The sequence below is a fragment of the Passer montanus genome, unplaced genomic scaffold (genome assembly GCF_014805655.1).
Source record: "Passer montanus isolate IOZ18808 unplaced genomic scaffold, ASM1480565v1 scaffold140, whole genome shotgun sequence".
Taxonomy (NCBI): domain Eukaryota; kingdom Metazoa; phylum Chordata; class Aves; order Passeriformes; family Passeridae; genus Passer; species Passer montanus.
Window position 1 is genome coordinate 767334 of NW_024360942.1, and position 17528 is coordinate 784861.

At 47.3% G+C, this 17528-nt stretch overlaps 1 protein-coding gene across 2 annotated transcripts in view; it reads right to left on the reverse strand.

The window, feature by feature from the left end:
* Positions 1–16441, reverse strand: part of MLLT1 (MLLT1 super elongation complex subunit) — a 32290-nt gene extending 15849 nt beyond the window's left edge. Inside the window, exons 1-4 of one of the 2 annotated variants that reach the window (XM_039700415.1) lie at positions 16200–16441; positions 12452–12632; positions 9502–9584; positions 491–634 (exon numbers count right to left, since the gene is read on the reverse strand). In XM_039700415.1, coding sequence (XP_039556349.1) covers positions 491–634; positions 9502–9584; positions 12452–12632; positions 16200–16211 — 420 coding nt within the window. In that variant the 5' untranslated portion in view covers positions 16212–16441. The remainder of the gene's footprint in view (positions 1–490; positions 635–9501; positions 9585–12451; positions 12633–16199) is intronic. The other variant, XM_039700417.1, reaches the window with a different exon arrangement.
* Between the last annotated feature and the right edge of the window lie 1087 nt (positions 16442–17528).

A 17528-nucleotide genomic window follows, 5' to 3' on the forward strand; every position in this document is an offset into this window, starting at 1 on the left:
ATATCTATTTCTCCCTCCCACATCTGTTTTCACTCTATATTGTCCAATCTTTCATTATTTTTTTAAATTATCTAAGCCGTAAGTAGCTGATGCCAGGTTTAGAGGTCATTTATTGATCAGGAAGCACTAAGTATTAAGTTAAAAAAAATATTAATAAAGAATGGTTTGAAAGCTTCTCTCTTTCCTTGAGCTCTTCTGTACTGACCCAGCTCCTGGCACCAGGCAACACCCACAGCAGATCCCACTTTCCAGAGGGGTTTTCTGCTTTGATATTAATGCTCACATTTAAATTGACAAAAGAAGTGTCACCAATCACACACCAACAAAGGATTTGTTCTGCTGCAAGTGCTGCAGCCCTGTAGCCACAAGTCAAAACTGGCTGGGTCATCTTTTAAATGAATGCAGAATACTGCTTGAAACCTGCTGGCCTGAAAGAAAGCTCAGAGCAAAACAAGCCCACTCCTTTTAGGATCCCAAACTGGGCACTTACCCCTCCGGCCCTGATGAGTTTGCGCCTGAATTCCTTGGTGGGGTTGTTGAAAGTCAGTTTCTCACAACGAAGGTGGTTCACAGGTGGGTTCCCCTCCAGATTTAGGAACAGGTCATATGTGAAACAAACCTTTTTGGGCTCCTCCTAAAAACAAGAAAGGCTTTGGGAAACTGGAAGAAGCTTGGCAAGCACACTAAGTCTGGGGATGTGAACAGTCACTCCTGAAAATCCCAAATAAACCACCAAGCGTTGCATTCATGGAGTTTTTCACCATGAGATCAGAGAGCTGGAAATTAAACTGTTTGTGCTTGAGGTTAACATTGTTCATCAGGAACTCAGGCATGAGGCTTCTCACTGCAAAAGCAATGCATGGACACAGATTTTGACTGAAAATTGTCTGCTTAAAGCTGTTCAAGTCTCCCCAGAAAAGCAGATTCATTTATGCACTACTGTTTTCACCAAAATTCAGATCCTATCTCCTTTGGGAAGCAATTCTAAGTATCAATATTAAGAAAAGCATAATCCTTTTTGAGAGAAGGAACAACTTCTGAACTCCCAGGATCTCTGCGGGCACCGAGAAAAGATTAAAGGCAATGGGAAAAGGATGGCTTGGTTTGTAAAATCCTTTTCAATATGCATATTGCAGGGGCTGAATGGGAAGATATCCCAGGCTTTTGAACTTTCCAAGGGCACTTTCACCCAAGCAATCCAGAGTTTGTGTGAGTGGTGGGGGATCATCTGCGCCTCACTGCCTCTGTTCCACCTGCTGCGTTTGCAGCACAGAATGGAAGAAATCCCCCCTTTTTTTTCCCCCCACCCCCAAAATTGCAAATACTCTTCTTGTGTATTACAAATATCCACAGGACACTGCCTGATGTTTGTTGCAGTTTGCATTTCCAAGCTGGAAATTCACTGTGGCAAGAGAGGCTCTGCTGGGAAGCCCAGCGAGGCCGGCAGGGCCCTGCGCATTTCCATGAACGCATCCCACGTGCCTCATTCCCTGTGCAGCACCAGCAGCTGCACAGCAGTCTTTTCCAGAATTCCCTTCCAGCAGCTCCATTTCCTGGTGCAGTGGCATTGTTGGATGGGAACAGGCACTGCAGGCTCCCAGCCCCAGCCATTAGATTTGCTGAAAATAGGTTGAAACAGCCTCAGACCACCGCGGTTCCTGCTGTTTGCTGCAGAGGCCATTCCTTGGACAAACTACACCTCTAACAATGCAAAGGGTGGTAGCTACACCTTGTTTACATCAAAATCAGTATCCTGAGCTCATCTAGGAGTTGAGGTCTTGGATCCTCACCCTCAAACAGGGGCAGGCATCAACAGACACAGAGAAGAGTCTCAGATTAATGTGCTGCCAACACCAGGTATTCAGACCCTCTTTTGGGGAAGTCCTGAAGGATCCACATGCCACTGAAAGGAGTTTACTAAAACAGATACATGGGAGGAAAAAGAAAAATCTTTACAAAATACACTGCCCTGTCATTTGCCTGTTTTCCATGCCTGTTCTCATTAACTGAATCATTAGCGAGCTCTGCGTGTGCGCTTGCTGCAGTTCAAACAGCAGCTGCACAGGGTCCCTCAAAGCCTAATAAACTGAAATGAAGGATGAATAGAAATCCAAATGTGGCCTAATAATGGCTTCTAAAATGCTTTCCCTGCTTTACTGATTATTTTCCCTGGTAAATAATCTTGGCTCTCTCAGCAGTCGCAGGCTTTGGTCAGGAGATGTTTTGCCATCCCATTACCAGCTCTGCTTTGTCATTTGCCCATTTGCTTTCCAAGCAGGAGAGAGGCAGCAAGATCCCTTTCCCTCTCACCTTGGGTATCCCATTTTTTGGTGCTTTTTTTCACAAGCACCAAAATATTTATCGTATGTATGTTGAATTTTTGTAGAATGAAGGCAGTTTTTTAATGTGATATTCCTCCAGTTCAGAGATCACAACTGCCCTGGGAATGAGCCCCAGCAGAGTGCCCTGATCATTAAAATCTCCTTTGTATATTTTTGTGAATTTTTGTAGAATTCTGGTGAATTTTTGTAGAACGAAGGCAGTTTTTTAATGTGATATTCCTCCAGTTCAGAGATCACAACTGCCCTGGGAATGAGCCCCAGCAGAGTGCCCTGATCATTAAAATCTCCTTTGTATCCCCCAGGCCATAAGGAGCCCCCCGCCCCCCCAGTGAATAGCTGAGATTACAGCACTCCTAAAAGAACCACCACAAAACTCTCAAAGCAAAAAGCTGCAAATAAACATTCTTTCCTTTACTGCCCTCACTGCCCAGCTAATGATTACAGCTCAGGCCACTCCAAAGCTTAATCCATCCGGTCCTCCCTAAAAGGTTCTTCCCCCCAAACAACCATCAAGGGGAAGAAGGGGGGGAGAAACACAAGGAAAATCTCTCTCAATTGACCCAGACCTACCCATCCTCTAACTTTAAATGAAAAGCCAGGCTGAGTCCACAGAGCCACACTTCAAAGCCTTTCTCAATAACATGTTGGGATCCACACATCCTGCTGCAACTCACAGTAGGTTCTTTCTCACCCTCCAAACTTTGGTTCAGACAATCCTACACACCCTTCATGTACTCCTGCTTCAGCAACAACTACACACACAAGCCAAGCTTTGCTCTTAGACAATTCCACCTTCTGATATTCCTTGATGTCAATCAGAAAAACTGACAAGGAAAGAGACTTTGCTGCTCCCAAGACTATAAGCTTTTCTGAAGGGCCCTACATCCAAGAAAAGCTTTAAAAAGGGTGGTTCATACCCATTTCTAATTGGTAGATGTGAATTGTTCAGATTCAATTTCAGTGGCTCATTTGGCCATGCAATGGTTAAGCTGGGGCAGGGATGTCTCAGCAAGGCACCTTAGAACCTCACTCTGCATCTGCCCCTTAAATCCCAGGATGCCAGAGAAGTAAACTCCAAGTGAGCACCACAAAGCCAGGGCTTTTATTTGCAGCTGCTGTAAACTTCCCTTCATCCAGTGAATCCCCCTATTCCACCTCCAATCTCCTGAGCTGGGTACATTAGGTTTTATTTTTACTGCTTCCTGTCTGCACCGCCTGCCACTGAGCTGTTATGAGCTCTGAAGCTGCTTTATTTTTCCTTTGAGTTCTGAAGTAATGGGTTAAAGTTCTTTTGGCACTTTTCGTAAGAGAAGGAATTTTTTAAAGTCTTTTGTTAAAATTTCCTTGTCTTGTTTTTAAGGCAGGGTGTGCCCTTTGCCACTTAACACAAATCAAAAGAATTTCACTGGTAGCGTGCGCATAAAGCTCATAAATCACTTTTAGAAAGCCATAAAACAAAATTATCTACAAAAATCTAGCACACCAAGGAAGCAGGCTCATGGTTATTCAATAACTATAACATCTAACACCACTTCCCTTTTGCTATAGATCCAGCCTGACAGAGCCATTTATCCGGAATGTCTGGAGAAATGAAACCCCTTCCCAGGCTGGTCCAACCTGTCTGACTGGTCCTGGAGCAGCTTCCAGACAGGGCATTGGAAAGGGAATAGCCCAATATTCAGATTTTGAAATAATCTGCCTTATGTTATACTCAGGAATCCATTAATCACCCTTATCTTTTGGGAAATTCTCCAGGGTTAAGCATTTAGGACTTCCCTCCATCAGACGTTTATTACTTTGCTTGAAAATAAGGTTTTCCTAATATATTTTTATTTTATAAATATATATATATATCCCAGTATCACTGGGATTCTATGCCACTTTTGAAATATATATATATATATATATATAATGAGTACAATAATTGAGTATCAATAATATAGATTATTGTAAATACATATCTTTATCTACTCACTACTCCAAGACAAGCACTTAATAATCTACTAACTCTTACAAATACATGGTATGAAGCTGGCATGGCTGATAAAGCTTCTGTCTTTGCAAACACAGCCTTGCCACACACTGCAAATATATATAGAAATAAATACATATGTATTTTCAGCATCTGGAGGTGCCCATGGATGTGCCACATTGAATGGCTACTCAAACACTCAGAGCCCAGGGTTTGGCCCTGCTCAGATAAAAGAATGGGTAGATTGATAATCCATCCTAATTTCTGACAGGAAAAGGTAAAAGCAAAGATTCCCTGGACAACAGCAGCAGGACAAAGGGAATTGCTGCAGGTTTGGGAAGGAAGATGGTAAAGGGCAGACCTAAAATGTTTCCCTCGAAGGGCAGACAAAAGGACAAGTTTCACTCCTCTTTCCCCAATTTTCAGCAACACTGAGTAAACCCCAACAGGCTAAAGCTACTCCTCCTCTCCTCAAACCTGTGCACATCCTGCCCAAAATGGCAATTTCAGTAAAATCAAATGTCCCATGCAAACACAGGCTCTTCAACCTTCCTTAGGAGTAGTTCCCTGGCCAACACTTGGCCCAGGCCTCCCCAGGAGTATTCCCCAGGCCAGTCCCTTCCTGATGGCACAGCCCTGACAGCAGTTGTAGCTGATCCCGTTTCACCTCCCCTGCCATATGTGCAGCCCACCTACAACGTCTCCACTGAGTTCCTACTCTCATACACAAATAATTCTCCCCTTTCCCAATATTTCTCTATTTGTTTTCTACATCACCTCTACATAGGTTGCAGAAGGGGTAAAATATGCTTATTTTTCTTTTGAACCTCACTGGAAAAATCAAACTAATTTCTCTGCTTTCTTTGCTTATCTCCCTCTCACTAATAGGAAAAGCCCAAGTTCCATGTATCCATTATGTAAATCCTGGAAGGCTTTTATCTCCAGCACTAAAATTAGGAGGTAGCATCTTTAAAGAGACTTTAATACAACATCTTATCCATGTTGCATTAATATCATCTGCCTTATATCAGAATAACATGAAAATCTACTAGACCTTTAGCTTTGTGGGGAGGATTGATCTAATTTGATTAGGATGCAAAAAATGTCACAGGGAATGAATACCAAAGCCAGACCTGTATTACAGCCTCCAGATTACAACGTGTACCACTAGAAGAGATTTATTTGGAGACAACAATGAAAAAAAGCCTCCAGACTGTTGAAATTGAGGGGGAGAGGGAAGGGGAAGAGCAGGAGAAAAACAGCAACGCATTTGTTGTACCGGGTTTGTATCGATTCGAGCACCAGAAGCCACTCACAGCAGCCCTCGTTACAGGAACACAAAGGATTTCAAAACAAAAATAGCACACTAACATTTCCAGTCCAAATGATCTGCTGTCATTAGCCAACTCGACTTCCAAAAGCTTTATCAATCAACCTGCTGAGCCCCTGCCATTTGTTTTTCAGGATCAGTTACAGCAGCAAAGGCTCTGCCAGTGTTAAAGGAGACCACGAGTGCTGTGGCTGCTCAGAGCCCCCAGCTGCCCAGGCTCCCTGCAATATTCACAATTTATATTCTGCAATTCAGATACCAGCACTGAGAAAGCACTACTCATGGAGGAGCTGGATTGCAGCAGAAGGACAAACACAGCCCAGCAATGTTCACAGAGGATAAGAACAGGTTCTTACACCTTTTTCACACTCTGCTGACACTTCCCCATCTGACAAAAAGGCACCGAGAGCACCGAGCCTGCTGCTCCAAACACACACAATGATAACAAAAAGGGACTCCTCCAACACAAAGAGTCAATGGGCAATTTTATGCCAAGTTGCTTAAAAAATCCCTGATGAAGTCAATTAAAACAGTTCTTAGTAAAGCTGCTCCTTCCCAGAGCACAGGTTGGTATTTCTTTAGCCAAAGCAAAGAGCACAGGGCTCTGACAGCCAGCATTTGTCATCCCAGTAACAAATCAGAACAGGGAAAGGAAATGGCTAAGAAAGGAGGCTTAAACTGTGGAAAAAAAACCATTTCAGCCAACCATGGCAAAGATCAATCTCCACAGACTGGCTCACTCCCTCTTTAAATCCTTTCTCTTCTCACCTTCACAAAGCTCAACATGCATCAATAAACAAATCCCAAAGCCTCTGCAAGTCTAGTTTCAGCTGAGGACACACAACAACAGAAATGTGTCAGATTGTGAGGAACATATGGCCTCAAAACCCACCCAGCTCCCCTGGCCAGTCACCTCCAGAGAGCCTTTTCACCCCAATCCCAGAACCAATCCATACCACCTACCTGAAGAGAATTACTCAAGGATGAGTCCCAAATGTTCTAATCAATTCACAATATCTGCTGCACTCACACCAGCTGATCCCCACCAGTGTCAACAGGTTTACACAGATCAGAGGGAGAACAAGGTCTTGAAGTAAAGAATAATTTATTTGGTGTTTTAACACCATCTTCTTTAATTCAGGAGAACACAGACTGTATCCTAAACCTTTGCCATTCCCCCTCCTCCCCTTTCCCTATCTTTTTAATTTTTATTATAACCAAGTCTTGCATTCCTGTCCTTGCAGAAGTATTTACCACTTACATTTCCTTCAACTCCACTTATTGAAAATTCCCAGATGGTATCATCACAGGGCAGAGGTGGACAGAGGAGCCAACTGAATATCCTGAGTTGGAAAGGATCCTCAGGGATGCTCAGCCCAGCCCCTGTCCCTGCACAGCCACCCCAACAGCCCCACCCTGAGCAGCCCTGAGAGCTCCTGGAGCTCTGGCAGCCTTGGGAGCATTCCCTGGGCAGCCTGGGCAGTGCCAGCAGCCTCGGGGGCAAGAGCCTTGCCCTGAGCTCCATGCCAAGTCCTGGCACAGCTCCAGCCCTTGGTGGGCTCCTGGCCCTGCTCAGCCCCTCAGCAGCAGCTTCTGAGCTCCCTGCAATCCTAAGTTAGTTCATGGCTAAATCTGAAAACACATCTTTGTTCCAATGATGTGCTGGAAGATGGAACCTTTTCCACCTTTTCCCTCAATTACCCTTTGGCCCAATTAAATAATGAGAGGTGCTGCCTGAAACTCTTTAATTAGCAATTTGTTAATCAGCCTAAAAATGGAAAAGAACTTCTCCAGAAAACATGCAGCAAAAAACAGGACAAAAATGAGTTTTTTGAATATCTGTACATTTGAAAACAAGTCTGCAACTCAACCTGTTCTCCTATTTATTTGTCATGTTTCTGAAGACCAAAATGTCAGAAACAAAGAGCCTTCTCCTAAATTAACAGCTCCTTCCATTGTTTCCAGGGAGAACAGAGCCCACCTATTTCCCTTATTTATAAAAGGCACCTCTCTTCTCAGTGCTGGGGAACAACTCTGCAGTCACGTGCGTGGAGAAACAATGAGGAGTGATGACCCCAGTGGGTGTGAAAGCAAGTTCTAGGCAGAAAAGCTGCCAGCTCCATACTCCATGAGGAACACAAGAATATGAGGGACAGAGGGAAAAGAAAACACAGGAATGCAGATGGCAGTCACAGAAAATGTGAGCACCTCTGAGAAGACACAGAAATGAGGGAGATCTGAGGATTTGTGAAAGAAACCATTGGAGAGCTGCAGGGAAAAGGGAAGAGTGGGGAATGGCTGGGTGAAGAAAGGGAGAGAAAATAAAAGGAAAGGGTAGAACTAAAACACAGTTCACCCCTCCCAGGCATTAGAGATTCCACTTTTAAGGAATAACCCTGGAGAAGTTCACATTTTTTTGGTCAGGAGTGTAAAGGATCTTGAACTTGGCTTAAGCCAACATTTAGTGCAGATGGAGAATTTTACTGCTTCCCATCTAAAACCTCAGAAAAGCCACCAGAAGTAGAACTACTTGCAAGCTTTTGAGGTGTTTTTGTTGCACTCAAGTCCTAGTTCCCAGTGTTTGCCAAAAAAGCTGCTTTTATCAACAACATTCACCCCCCAGCCCCTGCCTGCCATTCTTCTTCCCAGCCTTTTGGCTTACCTTACCCACCCAAAAAACAACTTGTGGGCAAAACATTCCCAGGTTTAGGAGGGCACTCAGTCTTCTGTGGCTCAGCCCCATTATCTCCTTATTCCTCCAACCCATAAAGTGGGGTCAGAGCAATGTGGTAGGCCAAGAGCCCAGCCCAAAATGGTGATTATTCACAGTGACACTGCCAGGAGAGCACCCTGGGCTGGAGTGGGGACAGAAGGGAAGAGCAGACAGATGTTTGTGGGAGGGACAGGGAAAGGAGGATGGGAAGCTAAACAGAATGAGGCTTTCACATGTGGTCAGCTGTCAACACACCTGGGGTAAGGGCTGGTGCTCAGAGAACTGAGGGGGTGGGAGAGCACAGATTACAGGGATGTGGCTCAACATTTTTGGTTTAGTTTATCTCAGTTCCCTCTTAGGGATCATAAGCAAAACATTAGTTTTTATTTTATGATTTAAGCAGTAATCAAACCCAGAAACATCCATTATTCATGTTTAACAAAACAATTTAACTGAAACTGAGGTAATATGAACACAAGTGCCCAATTCCCTGTTTTCATAACCTACAGCATGTGACCTCTGTGGTAGACTTAAAGCAAGCAATAAATCCAAATTTTAACTTTCATATACTTGCTGGCAACGCATCTTAAGACTTAAAATATTTAGTGTTTTCATTCTGGAAGAGCACTGAGTAAGAACAAGGATATCTTTAAGACAGCTCTAAACACTTGTGCTACACATGCAAATGTTTGTCTTGGGCCTCTGCAGATTTCATACCTATACAGTTAAATTTAATAAGCTTGCAAATTCAAAAGCAGATTTTTTAATATTTTGAGAATCGACGCAGCGTTTACAAATATTTATAGCATCAGTGTTTTATGTTTATTTACTTCCATATGTACATAAAATATTTTAAATTGCTTTAATATCCCCCATGCTAAAGAAGCTACAAGTGGCACAATCTCTGCTCAGAATCTCCAGGACCATCCACTGTCCTGGTATCACCTTTCTATCCAATTCCATTTCTGCCAAAAGCTTTCTTTTGAAGTCTGGCAGGAGCTTCCAACTCCCAGTTAAATTCTATTTATTAGACTAATAAAAAACACACACATAAAACAGTCACATAATTTAGAGTCTTTCTGTCAGGCAGTTTCAGGCTCTGGCACAGCTCAAAACAATTAGAAGACCAGAAATCAGATTCTACCTTGTTTTTGAAGTGCACTTCAATGGGCATAATGAAGCCAGCGTAGCCAGACTCCTCCACCTTGTAGGGGGGCTCCTTGCACACTGAAAGAGAACAAATAAATGTGAGCTTGGAATTCAGCACAACTTTATCTGAGGCAAAAAGGAGCTGCAAGAGGAGAGCTGGGCCTCTGACAACTCAGGGCACAGTTAAAGCACTGGCCTTTGTGTAAAAACCCACACAGAATAAGATGGTGGCCATGGGCTTAGCTAAGAACATGAAATCTGTTCTTGGCTCCTCCCATGGAACGGAAACATAAAACACTGCAGGCCTGAGCCTCAGTGAGATCCTTCCCCTCCTGTGCACCGAGATACAATTACATTTCTGGGCAGGCCCACAACAATGCAAACCGCCAGTTCCAAGTGCCTGGCAAGGAAAGGCCAAGATCCAAAAGGTGGAACAGCACAGAAAGGTAAACTTTACTTTGATGCCCTATTTCTGAATCAAAACACTACCACACACAAGCAGGTGATGATTTTTTCCTTGAAACACTCCCCTGCACTCCTCCATGCTCACAGTTGGGTAACGGCCACGCTCCAGGCTGCTGCTTCCCCCACAGGTGAACAAACCTGAAGGGCAGGTGAGCACTGCTATTTATTTCACACACAAGGAAACACGAGGAGGAAGGTGAACCAGTTTGCTGTTAAGGTCAGAGCTGCTTAGTGCAGAAACAGCAATTAGAAAAGTTAATTGCTTCTCAGAAATTAATCTGCATGTCCCTGCCTCAGTTCCCCCTGTCCCGCTATCTGGTGTGGGTTCATGCTCCTGAATCCTTCCTATTATCCATTCCAGAATATCCAATTTGAAGGATTCCAGGATCATTTCTTTGGCCATGATGCAGCAGCACACAGCAGCTGCCAGGAGAAACATGAGACCCACACAGATATTCTCCCTCTCAGGAACCGGATGCACTTGCATATAATTTATGCACTACAATATATGTAAATAAAGTCAATTAGGTAATTAGAGGAATTCAGTGCAAATCTTTTGAGTTTCTCTTAAGAATTCCAAGTAATTAATATGATTAGGAAAGAGTACATCAAACCTAAAAGCACACAAATTATTTTCCTTTAATGTAGCTGTATTATCCCCTCCCAGCTCTAAGCACTTCTACCATCATTAAGGTGCTGGAAAGCAGCACTCCAAACGTAACTGAGAAAAAAGGGCATCACTAAAAATAACAAAAACATCTAGACTTGCTTTAACTTGAATTTCATAGAAGAACCCTGTCATTTAGAGGGAAAAATCCCAAACCAAAGAGCAGTGCCAATATGGCAGCAGGAATCTTAAGCCTGTCTGCCAAGCAGCCTTTGTTCCTCTGCCACTCTATTCTGACAAATTCCAAGGGCTCCAAGAGCAATCTGCCAGCAGCACGAGCCCACCTTCAGCAGCAGGATCTGCTCCAAGAGGGCACCATCTGAAGAAACCCTTCCAATAAACTCAGAACTAGGAGAGGCATTTGCCACAGTACTGAGGTACAACCCAGACACGCCTTGGTCAAAGGCACACTGGCATTAGCAGCGAGCTCAAGGAAGCATGGAAAACCCAGGGACTGGGAGAAAATAGCCCTGGAAAGGCAGATGATACAGCACTGCCTGAGCAAAGGCCATGGTTTTACACTGCCAGAGGGCAGGGCTGGATGGGAGATTGGGCAGGAATTGTTCCCTGGCAGGGTGAGCAGGCCCTGGCTTGGGGTGCCCAGAGCAGCTGTGGCTGCCCCTGGATCCCTGGCAGTGCCCAAGGCCAGGCTGGACAGGGCTGGGAGCAGCCTGGGACAGTGGGAGGTGTCCCTGCCATGGCAGGGGTGGCACTGGATGGGCTTTAAGGGTCCTTCCAATCCAAACCACTCTGGGATTCTATGTACTATCCCAAGACAGTAATTTGTAACAAATTAATTACACTAGAGGACAAAAACTGTAACCCACAGATTGTATTTTTATTCTATAAATTACCTTTCAGCTCAGTCCTGCACCTGCTTGTCATACATCAGTTTTAACAGATCAGTTTGAAGGAGATTTTGTCAACACACAGACCAGAGTCACACCCTTGTGAATGCTGAGCACTTCTCAGCTCCTTCCCACTGTGGACTCCCACAAATACCCAATGTCACAGGCTGTCCTAAGGCATCCTGAGTGTCCTGCTCCTGAAGCAGTATTGCCAAAAATGCACATTACAACAATTCTCAGGGGCAGCTTGTATTTCTTAAAGCACTAATGCTGCAGCTCCAGTTACACAATCCTACACAGAAGTAACTGCACTGCCCCTGAGAAGGGCAATTCCTGCTTCTCCACCTCAACCTCAGGAGCTCCTGCTGGCCCATGCCAAGAATAAGGTTCATTTTGCTAAAGAGACAAAAAACAAAGTCAGAAAATAACACTCCAACCCAACCACAATGACTGCACTGGGCTTGCAGGGGGAATGTACAGCAAAGACACCATCACCCCGTGGCAGCATTGATTTCTGCTGCGTTAAGGCTACCTAAACTGGCATCTGAGACTAGAAATTGCAAGAATCTGCAAAACTCTCCATACTCAGTACACATCTGAGCCCAGTATTAGAGCATCTCTCATGTGCTTCCAGCTTTTGCTGGTGAATTCTAACAAATCAAACCCATCTTTCCCATTGTGTAACATGAATTATCTTCTGCTGTCACTTGTGTCTTGAGAACCTGCACATACTAATGCTTAAATAAGAGGAGAAAGCAGCTCACCTCCTGCCCTTTCAGCAGAAGAAAGGTCCCATCCTCCCTGACCTTCCTCAAACACAGTGGGGGAAGGTTAAAGCTGGAGCGCACACAATGGGTATTTCTCTCCTTTTTAAGGAGATATTTCACAGAGAAGCGACAGTTCAACGCAACCTCGACTTGCAAAATGCTCTTTCACAGAGCTAAGCCGTGCCCAGCCCCTCTGACCTCGCTTGGGTTTCGGGAAGCTCTCGTGCAGCCGGAAGACGACGCGCTCCACGAAGTGCTGGATGTCGCACTGCTCGGGGCCCCGCACGAACACCATCCAGTCATGGGTGAAGCCCTCCGTGGTCGGCTTCTTGCGCAGCTGGGCCCGGTGCCCCAGCTCCAGCTTCACCTGCACCGTGCACTGCGTGGGGACAGAGGCGGGAGCGTCAGCAGAGAGAACACAAAACCGTGCTGAGGACACGGGAACACAGCAGCCCCCATGTGGGGATCGGCCTCACGCTGCAAACCGCAGTCATGGATGGCAAAGCTGCCACAAAAAAAGCTCCCAGCACCATTTCATACCTGTTCTCTTCCTAATATTCACATTGCAGAGAAAGCAGCTTTAAAAGAGGGATCGGGTTCTCTGCCTCACTTATCAGTTAAATTGTCAGCAAAGTCCTAATTGAGGAATCTTTATTTCTAGAAAGTGTCAGAGACAGAACTTGATGTTCACAGCTTACAGAATTCACAGCACTGACAGAAAACTCATCTTGAAACAGGAAAAATCAGATCATGAATTGGTGGTTTATGATATTCTCTAGAATATATCACTCACCAGAAGAAAATTATGTTTCCTGTATGGTTCTAAATATATTTTATTATCTCACTTTCAAAGACCAAGTTTACATATCTGCCTGTACAATGTCCAACACTAAACTGACCTAATTCTGATTTGCACTCCTGAATCCTACTCTGGCCTCTGAGTAACAGAAAAGGTGTATTCCATATCAGGCTCAAAGCAGAAAAATCCTATTAAGTGCCTTAAAAACCAAATGAAATTAATGGTGAAAATCCACATAGTATTGCAGACTTCACAGCCAGGAGAAAGGAAATGAATTAAACAGATGTAAAAGAGAAAAGGCAAATGGGAATCAGACACAAGATAAATCAAGGAAATCTTAGAGCCACATTTGTAGACAGAGAAAAACACTCAAGGTACCCAACTTTTGTGCAGATTTGTTACACAAACCAGAGCAGCAGCAGTGATTCCAAACTAAACCCACCAAAATCCAGCTTCAGCACCAGGAGGCTCATAGAAAAAGGGGCTGGTTTTAGTCCCTACCCCATTCTTCACTTCAGGCTTGAAAATAAGTGTCTTGCTCTTCCTAGCAAGTCCCAATTACCACTGGGAGAGGCAGCATTATTTGTCATTACCTATATTACATGTTGACCTGGAGCCAAACCAAGGGCACGTTAGACAATGAGCAGGGAAAGAGAAAGCTTCCTGAGCTCCAGACAAATGTTCTGGGAAAGTATCATCCTTTTCTCCCTGACACACTGCAGCAAGGAGTGTGTTCACAATTAATGCTCAAAAACCACTTTGCATCTCCAACCCGAGGTTTTTTTCCAGAACATGGTGAATACTTGCTGAAAAAGCACAAGTGACTCCATCTCAGCCTTCCTGTCTTTGTAAAAAGCCCTCACAGGAGGTCTGCAGAGCACCAGGCATCAAAGCCTGACCTCCCAAATTGCGGTCCAGTTCCAATTTCAACCATAAGCCTTAACACACTCTTTCAGGCAGCTTAAATCTCTACAGCAAAATACCTCAGCCACCCAACACATCAATCCCAAGGCTCGGGGACAAACTCATCTCATTAATTCCTTCACCATTATTGCTACAGCATTTCTTTGGGATGCCTTCCTCTGCAAGTTCTCTAGGCAGGCCATTTTTTCCTGTTCTTAAGGCTTATCTACAGCAGCTCCACCTCGCTCCTGAGCTAAGAACCAAGGCCCAGGGCCGGCTGCTCTTTCATGTCGCATTAAGGGCTGAGAAGAAAGGCAAGGTGTGCTTCTCCCCGAGCACAGCAATCCCTCCAACGCTGCAAAAGCATTATGGAGCCAGCCTGCCGAAATCCTCAGCTCACATTGGTGTGCCTGCAGGCCTGCTTTATCTGGGATGCTTCCCACAGTGTTCACATCCCCTGAGCCAGCCTGTGCCGCAGCCTCACGTTATCGATTCCGTAATTACCCTTTAAATCCTGCTACTGTTGCCAGTTACTACCCCTCTCCTGAGAAGTGCAAATGACTGTCAGGCTACAAAATCTGCCTTTCCGAGTTGAAACGGCTGAGAAATTGGAGCTGAGAACCAGATGGGGCTGTGTGGAAGAGACCGAAATTAAACATAAAAGAGAACTGTTTAACTGAGAGTGAAAGTTGTACTTGCTGCACTCCTCACACCCTGCTCCAATTAACAATCGCTGTGAATTAAGCCAGAAGTTGAAACACATTTGAAAATAAGATCTCCCAACACAACCAGCATCCAAAGTTGCTCCGCTGAAAATGGAGGGTTTTTTCCTTTTTTTCCAAGCGTGTCTCTCAACAAAGGGAAATCAGGATCCTATTCAAACAATTTGTAATAATACAAAGGAGCCTGCTTTCAACTTCTCAATAAACATTCTGAAGGCTGCTCTGGTTTTTGTTTGATGTGCTAATTGCCTGAAAGCCATCAGCAGCTCCCATTGCCGCTGCTGCGGGTGATTACCCGGGATAGCGGGGCTGGTTCCGAGCCTCAGCCCGGGAGGTACCTGTTACCCGCACACAAAAGGCTCCCCATGCCCATCACCTCAGGTAAACTTCCCGCACGCATCCCGGGACCCCCCTGGCCTGCAGGGCCTCTCCGGGTGGCATTAACCCTTCCCGGTGGCATTAACCCTTCCCGGCGCGGCTCGGGGGGGGTCGCCCCGCCGGCACGTCCCTCCCCGGCAATAATCCCAGGCAGGAATTTGCGGGAAATGCTGCTCACACCCCCCGCCGCGGGCCAGGCTGCAGCGGCCGCCCACGGAGGGGAGAGGGCTGAAACCCCCCCAGAAGGGGGTGAGGGGGTGTCCCCCCTCAATGGGATTAGGGAGGGGGTGTGACCCCTAAATGCGGGGTGGGAAGAAGTCCCCATGAAATGAAGGGTGTGATGTGCTCCCCCAAAATGGGATTGGGGAGATGATGTACCCACCAAAAATGGGGGGTGGAGAGGAGGTGTGCCCCCCAAAATGGGGGGTGGGGAGGAGGTGTGCCCCCCTCCAAATGGGACTGGGGAGGAGCTGTGCCTATGCAAAAGGTGTGGAAAGGAAGAGGTGTGCCCCCCCCAAATGGGGTTAAGGAGATGTGTCCCCCAAAAGGGGAGTGGGGAAAAGGCGTGCAGCCTCCCCAAAGAGGGGATGGGAAGGAGGTGTGACCCCTCCCAAACTGGATTGAGGATATATGCCTCCCCCAAAAGGTGTGAAAAGGAGACGTGCCCCCTAAACGGGGCTTGTAGGGAGGAGCTGTGCCCCCACAAAGAGGTGTGAAGAGGACGTGTGCCGCCCAAACGGGATTGGAGAGGAGATGTACCCCCGCCACAGGGTGTGGGGTAGGAGGAGATGTGCCCCCCAAATGGGACTGACGAGGAGATGTGCCCCCCAAAAGCCACTGGGGAGGAGGTGTGCCCCCCCACAGACAACGGGGAGGAGGTGTCCCCCTTAAAGGGTGTGGGGAGGACATGTACCCCCCCAATATGAGGGGTTGGGAGGAGGTGTGCCCCCCAAAGAGGGTGTGAGGAGCACATATGCCCCCCCAAAGGGGGGCGATGCCGCCCAGCCCCCCCTTCCCGAGCACAGGGGCGCCCCCCCCATTCAGGGTCCCTTCCCGGGGGTCCCTCCCCTACGTGCCCCCCATTCTGAGGGGGGGGCGGCACCGCCCCACCCCTCCGGCAGCGCGGCGCGGCCGCTCCCCTCACCTGATTGTCCATGGCTGGGCACAGCAGCGCCGCGGGCCCCGCTCGCTCGCTCCCGCCGCCGCGGCGGTTTCGCTGCCCGGTCGGCGGGGCGCGGGGCGGGGAGAGAATCTCTTCCCCCGCTCAGTCCACGAGCGAAGCCGCTCCGTCCGTCCCCCCCACCCCCCTCCCCACCGCCTCGGCCGCCGCCTGCTCGGTCGCGGCCCCTCACGGCCCCGCCGCCCGCCTCATTGTGTGTCACTCACAGGCAGCGCCAGCCCCGCGCCCGCCCCGCGGAACCGGAAACCGCCTCAGCGCCACAGCGGCCCCCGCGCGCCGCCAATGCCCGCGCGCCGCACGCCGCGGGGCGCGGCCCCGCCCTCCTCGGGGCCGCGCTGTGGGTCAGGCGGGGGGCGGGAGCGGGGTCCGGCCGCCCCCCCCAGCCCCGTGAGGGGCGATGTGGCGGCCGCTCCGCTCCGGCCGCCGTCCCGCTGCTGCCCCCGCTGCTGTCCCCGCTGCTGTCCCCCGCGGTGTTCCTCTTAGTGCGCAGCCAACACAGGCGCCAGGCGCGCGGGCCTCGCCGTGCGCTCCCGGCCGCGCCATCCCGCCCCTTCTCCTCCCATCCCGCCCTCGGTCCACGTTTCCCCGACGGTGTGTTAATTCCCGACACAAATGAGGTGGGGACAAGGGGAAGCGAGGGAAGCCGCAGGTTTCGCGGCGGGATGGCCGGGCAGGGCTCGCCTTGTTCTCCGCAGCCTCGCTCCTTCCTGCGCCTTTTTTCTGTCTCTCCCTCACGCTCCCCCGTCTCATTTTCCCCCTCGTTGTCTTTCATTTTCCCTCAGTGCTCCCCTTTTCCTTCTGCCTATCTCTCGTTTCCATTCAGTTTATCTCATTTGCTCTCGTTCTCCGCCGTTTTCCCTCACTCCTTTATTCTCCCTTGTCCTCCCTCATTTTTCCTTTGCTCTCTCTCATTTCAGTTGCCCACACTCTCATTTTCTTTCCTTTTATTTCCTTTTCCTCTCAGTCTCCCTCATTTCTCCCATCAATCTCCCACATTTTCTTTCAGTTTCCATTTTACTCTTGGTGTTCCTCCTTTTTCTTTCTGTTTTGCTCCTTTCCCTCTTACACTCTTTTTCTCTTGGTCTCCCTCATTTTCTTTCAGTTTCTCTCATCCCCCGCTCATTATCTCTCCTTTTCTCCTCAGTTTCCGTCATGTCCCCCTCAGTTTCTATTTACCCTACAGTATCCCATGTTTTCTCTCATTTTCTCCCTCAATCTCATTTTCTTTCAGCTTCTCTCCTTTTCCTCCACTCTCTCATTTTCCCTCAGTTTTTCTCATTTCCCCCCTCATCT